This window comes from Pygocentrus nattereri, chromosome 2 (assembly GCF_015220715.1).
Source record: "Pygocentrus nattereri isolate fPygNat1 chromosome 2, fPygNat1.pri, whole genome shotgun sequence".
Lineage (NCBI taxonomy): Eukaryota > Metazoa > Chordata > Actinopteri > Characiformes > Serrasalmidae > Pygocentrus > Pygocentrus nattereri.
This window is the reverse complement of record NC_051212.1, coordinates 52,382,723-52,399,619: the sequence shown is the minus strand read 5'-3', so window position 1 is coordinate 52,399,619 and position 16,897 is coordinate 52,382,723. Positions and strand designations below refer to the sequence as shown.

Below are 16,897 nucleotides of genomic sequence, written 5' to 3'. Positions count from 1 at the left end.
CATGTACAGGTTAACTGTAATATATGTAATTAATAAACTAACAAACCAATAGTTTACAGATAGAAGAGACTTTATAACAACAGTTCTTCTTTTTCTGCCTCTGCTCTCAGTTTTTTGACCAGGCAATGAACTGCTCACTTTCTAGGCATCAAATATGAATTTTTTTTTAAAAGTGTCCTTTACTGACACAAAGCGCACTAATAACAAAAACATAAATATCCACGCCAAATAAATCATATAAGAAATAATTTACATGCTGTATGTAGGTAATGTTAAAAATAAATAAATACATGAATAAACTATGGGGCAGAATCACAGACATTGGCCTACTTTTGCTTTTCCAAAGGTGTTGAAGGCTGATTTTAAACTTCCCTCTTCCGCCTCTTTGCTGGGTTTCTGCCTCCTCTCTGATAAAAACAGCAAAAACAAAAAGTTCTTTAGTCTTTTCAAGTCGTTTCTTTAAAGTTTGCTCTTAAATTTATTTTTAATCGTTCCTACCTTGGCCGGGGCTTTTGTCGGTTGCTTGAACTGTGCAGCCGATTCTGCAAAACATCATTTTAGACATGTTTACTCAAGTCATGAAGGGCAATAAAACTTCCTGAAGACTTCCAGAACATAAACATACCATCCTCAGATGGCAGGTCCTCCTCTCTGCAGCATCCAGCAACCTATTTCAGAGATAAAACTTAGTGCCCTACGTTGTTTTTTTTTTTTTTTTTTTTGGTAACGCCATAAAACACATGTGTTTGTAAGCAGAAGAGATGTTTTATTATGCTTTATATTTGACTGGCTGTGAATATAATTCAATATGTAACTATGTAATTGGGGTTGTTAAGCTGTTACATTTAAATAGAATAGCAAAACAACAATCACTTACCTCCTCAGTGAGCCGACCAACGTTTTGCTGCGCTGAATCCTGGACGCTCTCTCTCAGGTGGTTGCCCTCCTGCAGTTTGCTCACTCTGCCTTCTTCAGCCGCCACCCCAACCTTCAGGATGTGGAAGGGTGTGTGCAGTTCACCCACTCTGAAATGTACTGCCGTGCCTTCAAACCAGAGGCTGTCACATATCCCCTCTTTGAAGCCTGGTGGCTCGTAGTCTGGTGGGGTGACTGTCAAATTCAAAGTCACTACAAAGGTCACTTTCAAAGGCGACTAAGCGTTGCTAATATCTAGACCGACACTAAAAGTGTGACTAAAATTGTCTAATTTACATTAAACCCGTATTAAATGAAGATTAGGAAAAATATATATTCAAAATTTTTTTTGTCCATAGGTAGACTTAAGTTGCACAGGCTGTGTTCACATTACAGGAATGAAGCGACGCAGATGAGATTTTTTGCACTAAGTGGCGGATATTTTTTAAGAGCTATGTAATCCCTTTACATCTGATTTGCCTCATATTGAGCTTCCAAATCAGACACATATTTGGTTTATGCCCATGCAATTATATTTAGATGGTCAGGGCAGAATTCATGTGTTATTTGTTTCTATTTATTCTCTAAGTATGTTATATACACCAGTCACGCATAACATTACGACCACCTCCTTGTTTCTACGCTCATTGTCCAGCTTATCAGCTCCACTTACTGTATAGCTGCACTCTGTAGTTCTACAGTTACAGACTGTAGTCCATCTGTTTCTCTGATACTTTGTTAGCCCCCTTTTACCCTGTTCTTCAGTGGTCAGGAAGTGGTTCTTCACCCCCTGGACCCTCACAGAGCAGGTACTATTTGGGTGGTGGATCTTTCTCAGCACTGCAGTAACACTGACGAGTGAGTTTTTAAGCACTGTGTCCACTCACTGTCCACTCTATTAGACACTCCTAACTTGTCAGTCCACCTTGTAGATGTAAAGTCAGAGACGACAGCTCATCTGCTGCTGCACAGTTTGTGTGGGTCATCCTGTAGTCCATCATTGGTCACAGGAGGCTGTTGGCTGGGTATTTTTGGTTGGTGGGCTATTCTCAGTCGAGGTGTGACAGTGAGGTGTTTAAAACTCCAGCAGCACTGCTGTGTCTGATCCACTCGTACCAGCACAACACACACTAACACACTACCACCACCACATCAGTGCTGAGAATGATCCACCACCCAAATAGTACCTGCTCTGTGAGGGTCCATAGGGGTCCTGACCACTGAAGAACAGGGTAACAAAGTATCAGAAAAAAAAAGACAAAACTGATTGTAGTCAAGAAGAACAATTGGGAAATTAGTCAATTCATGCAAAACTGCAAGGGTCCTACCAAAACCAAGTAGCGTTCAAAACATTCACGATGCATGTTAATGATGTAGATAATATTATCGATTTAGAACATCCGTGTATGAAGGTTTTTTTCAGGGTAGAGGAATAACGAATGTAAACCAAACCAGCTTATCAACCAAACTAACTGTGACCAGGTCCCAGGCTTAGCCTCATGACTGCAAGGTCACTCTATAAATCAAAAGACTCCTCCAACAGCTGTGTTTACCCCATGTTGCAGATGTTTGTTTTACCGTCATCATAGTAGTAGAGCTTCATGGTGAGGTACACGTCATCGGGCAGAGCGTCCAAATTCTGCATGAGAAGGAACAGCTTCCTGATCAGGAGAACTGAAGCTTTCTTCGTGTCCTCCATGGTCACCCTCATCTCCATATTGTCATTTCTTACAGAGAGACAGCCAGTTATGGATAAGCATTTACATAAGCGATAAGCAATTTCAGACCACAAATAACTGCATGATTTAATAAGAAAACTGTTCACAACAGTGGTGATCGGAACCAGACATCCGAATCGTTTATGCCTCCCAGGGAGCTGTTACAAGACAATGGGTACAAACTTGTTGCCTTTTGACTATATTTACATTGTAAACATCACAACCTCTGGGTCCCATCAGCACCACACTGTAAAAAGATATTGTTTTAATTTTTAAAAAGCGAGTTAAAATAATATTTAGAACTTTTTGTGCTAATTTCATTTCAAACAACAAGTTAATGGAACAAGAATCTGACTGAAGTTGTTTAATATTACATTTTATTTTGTATGTATATATATATATGTATATATAGTGCACTATGTAGTGTTGACGACAGCTCTTACCTAAAGATGTCCATCTGTGGCCCATGTTCTGAGTATTTGAACTTAAATTGATACGACTCTATGACATGCTGTGATAACAAGGACAGGTCAAGGTGCTTATTGTGTGCTGAGTTCAGTTACACATAATATACAGAATATGGACTACGCATATTTATTTAATTCTTTTAGGTCTTCTGTATAATATAATATGGATTGACATGTGCCGATATTCAATAACATGGTATACCATGATATTCACTGCACATGATGTGCTCACTGCGTTTTAGTTGAACGATCAGTTTCGCCAGAGATTTTTTAGATACACTATATTTCCAAAAGTATCATTCAAATGTGCTGTTGGTCTGAGAACTTTCACAGCATCAAACATCCTTAGAACATCTTAGCAACACATTAATAATATTAAAAAGGACATTCAGATCACTACATATGCATACATGTTCATCTTAAACCTTCTTACGTAGTGTTTTTTTTTTTCTCTCAAAACAATATTGTGATAAAGTAAAACGTGATAAAAGGTCAGGTATTCGATTTTTTTTAATCGGCACATGCTTACTATGTATATTCGCATATATAAATGTTCAGTGGCGTACAAACTTACGTTGGTGTCATGTGGGTCTCTGTGCACCTGTGGAGTTTAGTTACAAGAGAATATGTAGTAGACTACAAAAAATACGTACTAATCTTATCTAATCTAATCACTTACTGTCTTCGGTCAGCAAAATTCTGCACACTTACCCCAATAAGCACAATCTGCAACTGTAACAGAAAACAGAGAGGTTTTACAGTCAAACTGAAATCAAACATTTTTAATGCTGTTTTTACTGTTAGTTCCCTCAGTGATACTGATCATGACTCAGAATCTCACCTAAGAGACAAAATTCTTGCTTTCCCTCAACATTTAATGACTTCCGAGTTTTGTTTACATCACTGTGCACCAGTGGGCGGTGAAAAAAAAAAACAATATTAACCAATAATGTCTTCTCTTCCTCCACCACCCACACCTATCACTGAGACAGCGCTCAGCTAGCGCCACACTAAACAAAACAACACGAGCAGGGAGGAATAAGTGAAACGAGGCCATGTTGTAGTCTACAAAACATTATCCATTATTTATATGGTGACTTATTAAAGAACACAGGATTTTTATTCACGGAACTGGAGATCCTAGTTCATCCGCAGCTAGATGACTGAAGAAATGGTCCTGCTAGCTCAGTTATGCTTGCTAGGTTAGCTTCTGCTCGTCGTCACCTTCCCCTCAGTACGTTTTGTGATTGGTGCTTACATACACGTGATCCTAGATGAGGACTGGTCAAGATTACTGGTCTTGGGAATGTTATTCACTGGACATACCCATAAGAGCAAGATTTATATACTTAAGAAAACAAGGATTTTAGTGCCCTGGGGCTTTATTGGTTACCACACCTGTACAAAAGGTACACTATTAGATAGATATAAAGGTTGTATGCAGGTCCATTTTTTGCTCATCAAGGTACAAATAAAGTAAATGTGCCCTAAAGGTAAAACAGTGGGTTTTAAGGTCTTAATCAATCTAAATGAATTTTTCCCAGGTGAGAAGTACATACAGTAGTTGTATCTCTTTATAATCTAATGATTTGACACAAAATAATAAAATAAAAAGCCTTGAGACAAGACGGGATGTGTGGAGTATGTTCCCTGACTAAAGGTACTGAGATGTACCCTTGAGGTTCCCACTCCAGTGACAAGAGGGGCACTGCTCCAGTGATGGTTTCGTCCCCTTTTTTCTCAGTGTAACTTAAGATAACTTATGGCAAGTCTGACTTACATATCTCTTCTCCAAAGCATCGAAACACCCCATCATCCTTAGAAGAAAGAAGACAATGGCATCCTATATAGTTACATATTTATTAAAGAATTAGATCAGTAACTCCCGACTAAATTCATACAAACTAAAGACACTTACTAATCGAACACTTACCATTTGACAATTCTGCTGGCTGATGGAGAAGAACAGTCCTCTCGAAGAACCTTGATGCATAAATCTGAAATGCCAAGATTAAGATCTCTATGACAAATGATCTGTCCATAGCAAGCCAAAACATCTAAAACCTTTCTCCTGAAATAAGACACCATACTCATGGTGAGTAGAAAAAAAAGCCTTATTTCTGTTAATAAATGCTGGTAAAGTCCTGCACAGATTTTCATCAGCACAGCCCATCACCGCTAAGGTAAAGCTGCATTCTAGCAAGCTTTTAAGATTAAGAGACCCTTATTAGTCCCACAACAGGGAAATTTCACTTCTGCATTTAACCCATCCGTGAAGCGAAACACCACATACACTCTAGGGGGCACACACACACTAGGGGGCAGTGAGCACACTTGCCCAGAGCGGTGGGCAGCCCAATCCACAGCGCCCGGGGAGCAGTTGGGGGTTAGGTGTCTTGCTCAAGGACACCTCAATCACGTGCTGTCGGCTCTGGGGGTTCGAACTGGCAACCTTCCAGTCATGAGGCTGGTTCCCTAACCTCCAGTCCATGACTGCCCCTTTATAGCGGTGACTCATAGCTATAAAGTCCTTATAACAGTTTAACTTGCTCTATTCATAACTTTTGCGGATAGTTGTGTTTGTTTCTATGTATGAATGTACAACTTAGCTGAGAAAGGTCAGACAACCTTTGCTTTTTGTTATGTTATGAACATGTCCAGCTAGAAAATATAACTGTTCAAATTTAACTGAGGCAAACTGATTGACTGGGAGGTCTAAACGACAGCTAATCCATTTTGTGTTCAACTGAAAAAAGCCAGAGGCCATTTGGTCACCTTCTAAATAGCGAGATCGATAGGCGTCTTCTGGAAATATTCCCCGTAGGTAGGTTATGGAGGACACTGCAAGCACTAGCATTCGTTTTACAAAGACCAAAGATTGTTCTTCTGTGCTCAGTTCTTGGAGGAATAAGCTGTCCCACTAGAAAGAGAAAATACAAAAAGACCACTTATGATGCATGAAACACCGCTTCACGTTTATAATTGCTGACAATGTAATAACATTGGAGCACAATTTAGAGTACTGTTACAACTAACAATGCTAACTAACGAAGTTTTTAAGCAGCAAATAAGCTCAGATATTAAAATGGATGGACAAAATGAGGGAAACAACGATTGCTACTATGCTTTAATTGTTTTAGTAATAAGGTGTTGGACCGTATTTGTGTCTTCCCACCAGAATAAGTTAGGTTAAGTGATACTTTATTAATCCCACAAACAGGGAAACTCCACCACTGCATTTAACCCATCCGTGAAGTGAAACACCACATACACACTAGTGAACAGACACACACACTAGGGGGCAGTGAGCACACTTGCCCGGAGCGGTGGGCAGCCCAATCCACAGCACCCGGGGAGCAATTGGGGGTTAGGTGTCTTGCTCAAGGACACCTCAGTCATGGACTGTCGGCCCTGGGGATTGAACCTGCAACCTTCCGGTCACATGGCCAGTTCCCTAACCTCCAGCCCACGACTGGGTAATTCCAAAAATTTCTCAAAATGTACGCATAATGAAATGGTTAAGATGTATATGGGATAATTTAGAGCAGTTTGGTGTGAAATATACTGCTCAAGAGAAACTTTCAGAATCTTTCAGTGTAGTGGTGATAGGAACCAGATATCCAAAGGGTTTTGAAGATATCTCACAAAAGGTTATTATATTCTGCCACATTTGGCCATTTAGAAATGTAATGAATTTGCTTTGTCATGAAAAAATCCAAACCATTAGATTGACCATCAACCTCACACCGTCAATGAAACCAATGGCATCTATACGATCACTTGAAAATGGTTCTGTACACTCTCAGAAAAAAAGGTACTAAGCTGTCACTGGGGCAGGACCCTCAAGGGTATATCTCAGTACCTTTAGTCCGGGAACATAATTGTTCCATAATCCATTGAAATGATATTTTCTGGTTCTACCGACCCCACACACCCCGTCTCCTCTCCAGGCTTTTTATTTTATTGTTCTGTTTTAAAACATGAGCTTTTGAAAAGGAACCTATTTGAAAAACTTATGTAAGGTTCACAACTGGAAGTTAAACCCACTGCTGCAGCTTTGAGAGAAGGTTTGCATCGTTTGTCCCTCGATGAACGAAAAATGTACCTGCAGAGAACCTTTATTTCTAACAGTGTGTAGCACCAAAAAGGGTTCTGCTGTTGTGACCAGCCTGACATCATAACAATAGAAGAGCCCTTTTTGGTGCTATACAGAACCACTTTCAAAAAGGTTCTATACAGAACCATATAGCTTATAAAACATTCTCCATCAATGTAAGGAACCATTCACCACGTAAAAGAACCATTTAAGCATGCAAATGGCTCTTTGAATGTTCACAATTCTATACAGAATCACTGTATTTACTAAAGAACCCCTGAAGAACCATCTTTTTGAGAGCATAATGTTACACTATTAATCAGCAATGGAGCAAAATTATGGGCTCAATGACTCCTTGGTCATTAAAATGTCGTCCCTTCTGGTGTTATTTTAAGCCTGTATCCTACATTTTACTGGCGTAACGAAGTCACTTTTACTGGATTTTGTACACGAGACAGAGCAATATAACAGCAATATGCAAACGAGGGTGAATTTGGATTCCTATTCGCCAGCTTCTTGGTCAAATTCCCCCGTTCCACCTTAAATCATGCAGCGCTCCATTCCGAATGCGATTACCTTTCTATTGTAACTGCGGCAGCCTGTACCATTTAAGGTGGAACTTGAAAATTCGAACGAAGAACAAAGACAGCTACCTGAAAACTTACCTACCTTGTAGCTACTAGTATCTTGGTTTTTGGTGTCTTACCTCAGCAGTTTCCTGTTTTGTTTTTCCTCGTTTTTTCAGTCTGGTCGCCATTTGCTCGGCGTTGGTTGAGTTTTTAGTTTTTATCCTACCTAAATCAAGCCAGACTTCGGCTGTTAACCGAGAAAGTTTCCCTCGTTTGGCTTCGTTTCTGAAGGCAGCACTCGCTAAAACGTAACTCCGCTCAGTTAGTCGGACACTCTGTACACAAATATTTAGTCGAAGGTAAGTCAACTTAACGTATAAATGTTCAGACTTTAGTTTTTTTTTAAAGATTAAACGTCTAAAATTGTCGTTTTTAACAGTTAATCACTGCTAAAAAATGGCTCAGACCGCTGAGGTGAATTAGTTAGCTCACCGGCTAACTGCGGCTCGCGCGTTAACGTTAACCGTTTCTCCCGCCTTTGACAGCCGTGATATCGTAGTCCTCCCGTTGAAGGGAAACTCCACCGATTTTTCAACAAAGAAATTCTACATAATTAAATGTCTGCGGTGTAAAATCATTCAGAGCGGTTTGTAGAAATATACCGGGTCGGAATTGTTCCTGATGTCGACCTCTAAAAGTTCCCTCGCTAAACGTTATTACTTTAATTTGTTCCATAAACAATACCCAACGTCTGACATATTCCGTTCTTGATATTTTTGCGATAACGTTTAGGCTTAAAACGTATTTAAATCTATTTATTTCAATCCATTCACGGTGGAAGAGTACATGTAGGAAAATGTGAGCCAAAGCACTCTCCAAAGAAAACCTATTTTAAGATTTATGACCATTTTAACACTGATTGATCATTAACACTGCGTCTGAAGGTGTGAAGACACGTGTAGGTTTACTCGTCGTTTTGGTTAGGAAATAAAATTGCAAGAAATCCGAGTCTCTACAATGAACCATTTCACACCAATTCCCCTTTAAGCTAGTTGCCCCCAGTCATACACCTCTTGGCCTCCTTTGCTGATCCCTTGCCCTGGTGGTCCTGCTTTTCTCAAGCTGTTGGGACCTGGAGTGCATCTTCAGAGACCACACAGATAAAAGACCCCCAAACTTCTTGTAGGTTTACTCCAAATGACCCTCTCTCAAGAACTGAATTATTCAGAAATTACATGAGATGATAAATACAACCTGATACATTCACGGCATTTGGTTGGATAGCATAGTGGTTAACACCTCTGCCTTCTACACCATTTTAACAAAATATTACATTAAATGAGAAGATATGACACAAACAGCTAAAAATCTAACTTGCACTCATTAGACCTTTTTAATCTACTATTAAGGCCTTGTTAGCCATGCTCTATGCTGTTCATCGTGAAGCCATACGTTAAACTTGCCCCCCCCCCCCCCACAAGTTCTGTAATGAAGCGGGAAGCGAATGTCAAATTCTGAACACGGGTTTATTACAAAACATATCTGAAATACAGGGCATGGGCACAAGACTAAAGGTCCTCTCAGACCACAATTGTCACAGAAACCGTTTGAACAGTATTTACTGATGTGAAATGTACAAACACAGAAAGTTTGGTCCCCACTCTACAGTACAGCTTTATACCACAAAGGACGAGTGTAAACATACAAAATAGGCCTCTAAAACATCACTGATGTGTTTCTATAGTCTATGACATCACTTGATGTTCCCACTCCACTGCTCAAGATCTCACATAACACCTACAAGTGCTACACAACTCTTTAACCGGGGTCATTAGGTTACTGAGGTCCTACGCACAGTGCCAGTGTGGGGCCTGCTAGACTATGCAGGAGAGTCTCATCTGTTTAGTTTTGTTTGGAGAAGAAATCTTTGCTCTTCTGGACGTCGGGCTTGATCGTGTCCTTTCCGGGCTTCCATCCTGCTGGACAAACTAGAAAGAACAAACAGAGGGGCTGATCAGTTTAGTTTAATTATTAAAGCAATGGTCCAGTCTAGTTTATACAAATTTCCCCTTACGCCAGTTATAATTGATCAGCCAAGACACGTTTGGTGTCTGAAGCTTGCTTTTGTTTTCGCACTGGGACGATGAGGCTCATACAGTGCTGTGTGAAAGTCTTAGGCACCCAAGACAAACTCAAAGTCTATTTATTTGTGTAGTTTGTGTTTATTTGCTGAGAAAAGTGTTAATATTTGAATAAACATTTATAGAATATGAATTAACATATCAATATAATAGTGATTTTCTGATGTCAGTGCATTTGTTTACCCCTTTCCAAGCCTCTCCTCGAGGAAGCCCAGTATTATATGTAGTTAAAAAGCAGCTCCTGGTTTGACCAATCAGTGCTCAGTAAATTGAGCTCATGATGTAATTGATGATATTAACAAGTCTCTGTGGTGGCTGTGAAGGTGTCAAGGAAAAATATGGACCCAAGAAATTGTTACTTTTTATTGTTTTTATGTTTATTTGAATTATGAAATGTGACTTTAATGTATATTGCGATACATTTTGCCTACAACATTCATGACCAGAGATGAACAGCGAGAATGAAAGCTGCGGTGGGTCATGAGATTTCCCAAGAAAGAAAAATGGGTTAGTTGTGGTTAGTTAAATCTGGCCCCACATTGGCTAATCACACCATTTACTCAAGCTCTCAGGCCGTGACCACATCCTCATGTCAAAATCACACAATGACCACACACCCAAAATAGCACCCAAGATCACATGTGACCACGGCAAACTAGTTTCATTCATCTCATGATGACTAGTGAAAAATTCATCGTGTCATGGTGATGACACACCTGAAGATCATGTTTCTGTACTATACTGTACCTTCTCCGTGTTTGTCGGTGAACTGAAAGGCCTGGACCAGACGCAGTGTCTCATCAACAGAGCGGCCCACCGGCAGGTCGTTGATGGTTATCTGCCTGAGGATGCCTTTGTCGTCAATGATGAAAAGGCCTCTGAGAAAGAAATGGTTGATACTGAACTTTAAAGGCCAGTATGCAAGGATGGTTCTGCTATCCCACTTTCTTCAGTGTGAGAAAAACTGTCAACAGCTGGGCTTCCATCAACTTTATATGCATGTAGCAACAGATAAGATGAAAACGCCTATAGATACGTTTTGCTGCTGGAAGCTCATTTCCATTAAATTTACTTTTGATTAATTTACTAAATTTATCTCCAACAGTGTAGTTTACACAGCATTCAAGTGCAGAAATAAATGTTTGGCCAGTATTTGACAATATTGAAGATAGCCATTTCCATGTACTACATCGGCAAACTTAATATTTTTGCATGAAGTCTTGAGGATGGAAACCGCAATTTGCCAATATTAGTCAAATACTGACCAAACGCACTTCAGCACAACTTCAGGAGATAAGCTCCTGCCACCATTTGAAATGTGTTGACCGTTTCACATAAAATCTTTGGATGGAAAGCTGGTCAAATGTTTTTTTCCTTCCCAACACACCTGTAAGCAATGCCCTCATCCTCTTTCAGCACACCATAGTCTTTGGAGATGGAGCGGAGGGTGTCTGCCACAAGAGGAACCTTCATATGTCCCAGACCGCCTTGTTTCCGAGGAGTGTTTATCCTGTGTGACGGGTGAAATAGTCTTTAGACTTCTGCAGTCTGTTAAACGTGATAGAATATGGGCTTTTTTTATTTTGGCTTTTCAAATTACTCACCAGGCCAGATGGCAAAAGTGTGAGTCAACAGAGGCACCAATAACCTCACAGTCGATCTTCTTGAATTCCTCAGCAGCGTCACTGAAGGCAATGATCTCCGTGGGACACACAAAGGTGAAGTCCAGTGGGTAGAAGAAAAACACTACATACTTCCCTAAAGACAAAAGGAAGCCAAACCGTTAGGAAACTCAACAGCACAACTGCTCATGTTCACTCTAACAGACACTCCAATCAAAACAGCTGAATTTATGCATCATGCTTTTCATTGAGCTTCACACCGACATTAATATGGAAATGAGCCTGTAACAAATTACAAAATGTACTTATTTTTGAGCTCAAAATTCCAGCTAATCAGAGATGCATTTCTATGCACGTTTGTAGGAATCAAGTAATTCAATTCCAAGTTTTGGTCAAAATAGCACAGGCCTGTCTAACAACCATGTCATTTCAAGGACTTACCAATGTGTTTACACCACTTGAACTCAGTCAGATGTGACAGATTAGACTGTTTGTGGCAACATATCGCTGTTGTCGGAACAAAATCTTGCATCTCCATTTATGATGTTTTTCGGTTTTTGATATAATCTGAAAATGCCCGTTTTTACATCTTGTGTAAACTGCATGATGAATGGATCAAAAGAAACATCCCAAAACGACTTGGAAAAATGTCTGGTTCCATTGACTTAACATTAAAGTAGGGTTTTTCCTTCTCCTGTAAAGTTACCATTTTGGAGATGCAAGGTTTTGTTCAGACAGCAGCGATATACACTTAACATACAATATTAGTGGCAGTGGGCCCTGTGGAATCTGTTGAAAGTGAAGAGTGTATTCTTGTACGGTGTTTTATGTGACTGTCCAATTACTTTTTCTTCCCCTTTTAACTGAGCAGCTGTGGTGCAAGGCAAATGTCAGAAATCTGACAGTGTACCGCATCATATCGCATCGTGTATAAACCTCTTAAACTCCACCTGCATTAGTAACTCTTATGTCTTAAGACTAAGTCAGGCAGATTAGACTGTTTTCCATGTAATTACTGAATAATGATTAGGATCTAACCGGTTAAACAGGTTCACATACTGCAAGGACTATCTGAATATGGGTCACTATAGAAGCGTCCACTTTTCTATCCATGCATAGGTGTCGTCGATCCTCACTGGTGTAACACAAAGTAACACCTGTGGCATCAAACCACAGGTCAATCATGGTACAACCACTAAAATATGGAATTTAATCCACTTGTATTTCTATTTTCTCACAACTCCCTAAGAATAAAGTCGGTCACACCAGTGACTTCAGCTCAAATCTTAAGAAATCATGAGCTAAATGAGAATTTCTCATAACTGAAACGACACTGGACTTACCATGTGCTTTTCTTCAGTTACTCAGAAAATGGATAAAAGGAAGTGATTTTTAATTTTTAATTAAAAATAAGAGATTTTTTGTTATGCAGTGACACCAGTGACAACTCCTGGGGACAACAACTTGTATATACACATATACACACACAAATTTCCCTTTAATATTTATTTGGCGTTTGTTTTCTTTGTCATATATGTCCTCACCCTTTACTCATGACCGTGAGGACAAGCACTTCTGTGGTGCTTGAAATTCTAGATCATTTGTTGGCTCAAGAAGGTGCAATTGTTAAAATAACTCATTTTTAAAAGTTAGAAAAAAAGTAACACTAAGAAGTGTAATATACTTCTAAAAGCTAGGGTCACAGAAATTGACGTTTCTGTAGAAAGACCCACATACTGTGGTATAATTGCAATAGCAGTATTGTGCCCATACTGTATATCCGATTCATACCTCTGTAGTCGGACAACTTGAGGTCCTTAAACTGGCCGTCTGGCATCACAGCTTTGGCTGTGAAGTCAGGAGCAAGCTGCCCGATCTTTGCTTTGCCAGCTGCCATTTTCTTCAGTTGGACTGAAAACAGGAACAGAGAATTCATTAAAAAAAAGAGGAAATGTGTAAAAGCACATAGTACAATGACTAAGCTAATCAAAAAGGACAAATTACGTTAGGCTAAAAACGAAGCAGTGAAGCTTTCCAGTAAATATGTACCTGGCCTGTATGATCACCGAGCAAGCAGACGGAATATTACTCATAAGAACCACTAACTCAACCCATTCAGTCGTCAGACAGAGCTTTGCATAAATCCACCACACGAATGAAACTTAAGCTTGTACTTTAAGCACTTCCTCAGTTTCGTAACATTTATGGCTGTGTTAAGGCCCATAAATGTACAGGTGTCGGAGTCTCCGGTGAATAGACGAAGGTCTAAAATACATTTTCCAACGTAGTCATCATGTATCAAGATCTGTATCTGAATCAGAATCACTATATTCTGCCTAGTATGTTACACATACAGGGAATTAGACTTTACTACACACATGTATGACATGTAACATACTAAACAGAACAGGCAATGGGTGAATATCTGTACATGTGCAGATATGAATATGCAGAGTATATGAATATACAGAGTACATACCTACATAATAACTACTGCATATAAACATTTGTAAACATTTGTCAGAGGTGTACAATTCAGGTCCAGAAAGTAAAAATCCTTCCCAGGATTTTGTTCCAGCTGCCTGGACAGCGCTGCTGGTGGTTTGGTCTAATTAGAGAAGCCAGGCCGTTGGAACAAAATCCTGGGAAGGATTTTTTCCCTTCTGGAGCGGAATTTTACTCAGTGGGCCAGCAGTAGGTCTATGAATACAGCATTTCCTGTCTTTTTACACTCAAGAAAAAAGCCAATTGCAGCCCATTTGGAACCAAGAGCACTAAACTACTATTTTTCCACTCAAAAAAGTGCTAAAATGTGCGGATATGATGTTCTATCGACTACTTAAACGAAGTAAGACATCAGTTTTAGATCTCTCTCATTCTGCTGAAAGAAGAACCTGCAAATAAAGCTGTCAAAATCTTTACAAAACGTCTGAATTATGGCTACACAAACCCACAAGCCCAAAACGAGGGAATATTAACTGCAAATACCCAAAACCTGTTGAGATCTGAACGGTTAGCTTAACTTTCTTTCAGCTTATATGCCGTGTAAACCAGAGCGAGGCAAAAAACAACGTTAAAAGTGTTCATTCTGGCCTCAAACTCCACGGAAACCTAACAAAATGATACTTGTTCACGTATGTAAACTCGCGAAAATGTGGTTTACGTACCCTCCGCTGCTCGCCGGGCTGCGTGAACTCGAAGCAAACGACGGAGAGCTGCGCTCTCGCTTTTATACAGACACTGGAATCTCGCGGTGCTTGACGCGACTCTCCGATTCCAGCGCACAGAGGCGCGCAGAAGTCTCGCGATGCTTGGTACGAGCCTCGGCGTTCGCTGCTCTGAGAGGACTGACCGGGCTGGACCGTTCTGTCTGTGTTAGCATGACTTTGCACATTTTTTGTCCTCTTCCTGGGACTTAACGTGCCAAGAAGTCGCGAAAGAGACAAAAGTACCGTTTTGTCTGAGTCAAGTCGGTGGCACGTCTCGAGTTTCAGCTTTTTGAGCGGAACAGGTGCTCTTTGTTAGTCTAAGAGGGCATGTTTGATTCTTGCACTCACTGCCATGGGACTGTCTTGAGATCACACTGAAGTCCACTTTTTATTACTTTAATGAAATAATGACTCAAGTAGAAGTAAAAGGAGGGTGCAAGGTAAAGTGTAAGCTGAAAAAACTCCCTACACACTTGCATCTATAAGCGTAAGAAGCGACTCGAATGGTTTGGAGGCATATTGGGTATAAAATATTGCTAAATGCTGGAAGTGAGATGTGTGAACAAAAGCACAGCAGTTCAGGAGCTGAGTGAAGAGATTAAAATGAATAGAAACCCTAAAAAACCGAACCAGGAACAAAATCTGCCTGGCCCACTTGTGGCCGACATCCTTGGGTTTGTTTGGTTGGTTGGTTCTATGCTGTAGACTGGGGTTCAATCCCCACCTGGGTAGCCACCCTACACTACATTGATAAGAGTCCTTGGGCAAGACTCCTAACACCACCTTCGCCTACCTGTGTAAAATGATCAAACTGTAAGTCGCTCTGGATAGCGTCTGCCAAATGCAAAATGTTTTGGTCAAGTAAATGGGCAGTTTCTTGGCCCACATGCTATAAAGTGAGTGTGGCCCAAATTGTTGGTCTGCAAAATTCATGTCAGATTTGGCCCACAAATATAGACAGGAGGCAAAACTATATGCAGCTATATGGCATCAGGCCCTATTCTGACCTGCATGCCTAACATTTGCCCAGTAGTCAACCAACACTTGTGTAAGACAGTCAGAATCGGCCAAGAACTGTATGCTATCTGGGTAAAGATATTAGCTTTTAGCTTACAAAGCTGAGACAAGTACAAATCCATTAACCCTTGTTTGGTGTTGGGGTCTGTGGGACCCATTTACAGTGTTTACCAAAAGAAAAACATGATTTTTTTTTATTATTTCAGCCTCAGATTCTTAGCCTTTGATCATTTTCTACGAAGAACATATAAAATAAATAATTTTCAGTGCCTTCACATTTTTCACCCCCCACACATTTATATTACACATGTGGTGTTGGGGTGAACCCGCTGGGAATAACACTGTGTCCCTTTACTGGGAGACAGGCTGCTGACTGGCTACAGCTGCTAAAGGAGAACCCTACGCTGGTCACTTGTGATATTTTAAACATCAGGTGTTTTTACATTAATTGTTATGGTTAATAATGTGTTGGGTCCACCAGACCGCTGAGTAACCAACACATCAACACCACACAAGGGTTGAAACTGTCTTTAGGTTCACAGAACTTATTACGGAAAGTGTTTGCGATATCCAAAACCCATTTCCATTTGTCCCGTTCACACCTTTTGAACATATTTAGGCTTTTTAACATTTTTAACATCCTCAGATGCAGTTGAGGTTAATGCTGTGGGGCCCACATCATGAGACCTGGCTTTCTGCTAAAAAGTAGGACATTAGAAGTAGGACATTATTATGTGGAAGTGGACACCCCAACCTCTGAACAACGTGAGCTACTTCTAAAAGCAAGTGTGAAGGAGGACAGTGGTGGTGGGAAAGGGTTCATTAGTAACAGGGCTCCACCTTTATAGCTCGTACTTGCGGGGAATTTTTCATTTCTTTCTTCCCTGTATCATATCAGGTTGTGATGTTACAACACACTTTAGAAGGTGCTCCATTGTTTCAGTGTTTGCTCACTTTATTTCATCTATTTCCTCATAGCGATTAGGACATTCCCTGGAGCTGGCCTATTTATATTAGGCAAATTCCTTCACTCTACATTTGACCTTGTTTAGCAAGAAGATTAGGTCAGCCTAATATGGTGTTTGATAATTGGTAGTATGATATTGGCCTTCGAAATATCGAAACGACATGAGTGTCCTGATC

General features: G+C 40.2%; 2 protein-coding genes across 2 annotated transcripts; both read right to left on the bottom strand.

The window, feature by feature from the left end:
- Positions 1-78: 78 nt before the first annotated feature.
- zte38 (zebrafish testis-expressed 38) lies at positions 79-7,953 on the bottom strand. The gene is made up of 12 exons (XM_037532042.1): positions 7,903-7,953; positions 5,876-6,020; positions 5,034-5,097; positions 4,881-4,917; positions 3,812-3,832; positions 3,675-3,701; positions 3,077-3,144; positions 2,494-2,642; positions 860-1,110; positions 626-647; positions 499-542; positions 79-407 (listed from the first exon to the last, which is right to left on the bottom strand). Exons 1-12 carry the CDS (start codon positions 7,951-7,953, stop codon positions 363-365), a joined length of 924 nt encoding a protein of 307 aa, XP_037387939.1. The 3' UTR covers positions 79-362.
- A 1,319-nt stretch (positions 7,954-9,272) lies between these two features.
- prdx1 (peroxiredoxin 1) lies at positions 9,273-14,802 on the bottom strand. The gene is made up of 6 exons (XM_017703391.2): positions 14,696-14,802; positions 13,320-13,439; positions 11,511-11,664; positions 11,294-11,416; positions 10,654-10,784; positions 9,273-9,753 (listed from the first exon to the last, which is right to left on the bottom strand). Exons 2-6 carry the CDS (start codon positions 13,423-13,425, stop codon positions 9,668-9,670), a joined length of 600 nt encoding a protein of 199 aa, XP_017558880.1. The 5' UTR covers positions 13,426-13,439; positions 14,696-14,802; the 3' UTR covers positions 9,273-9,667.
- Positions 14,803-16,897: the final 2,095 nt, after the last annotated feature.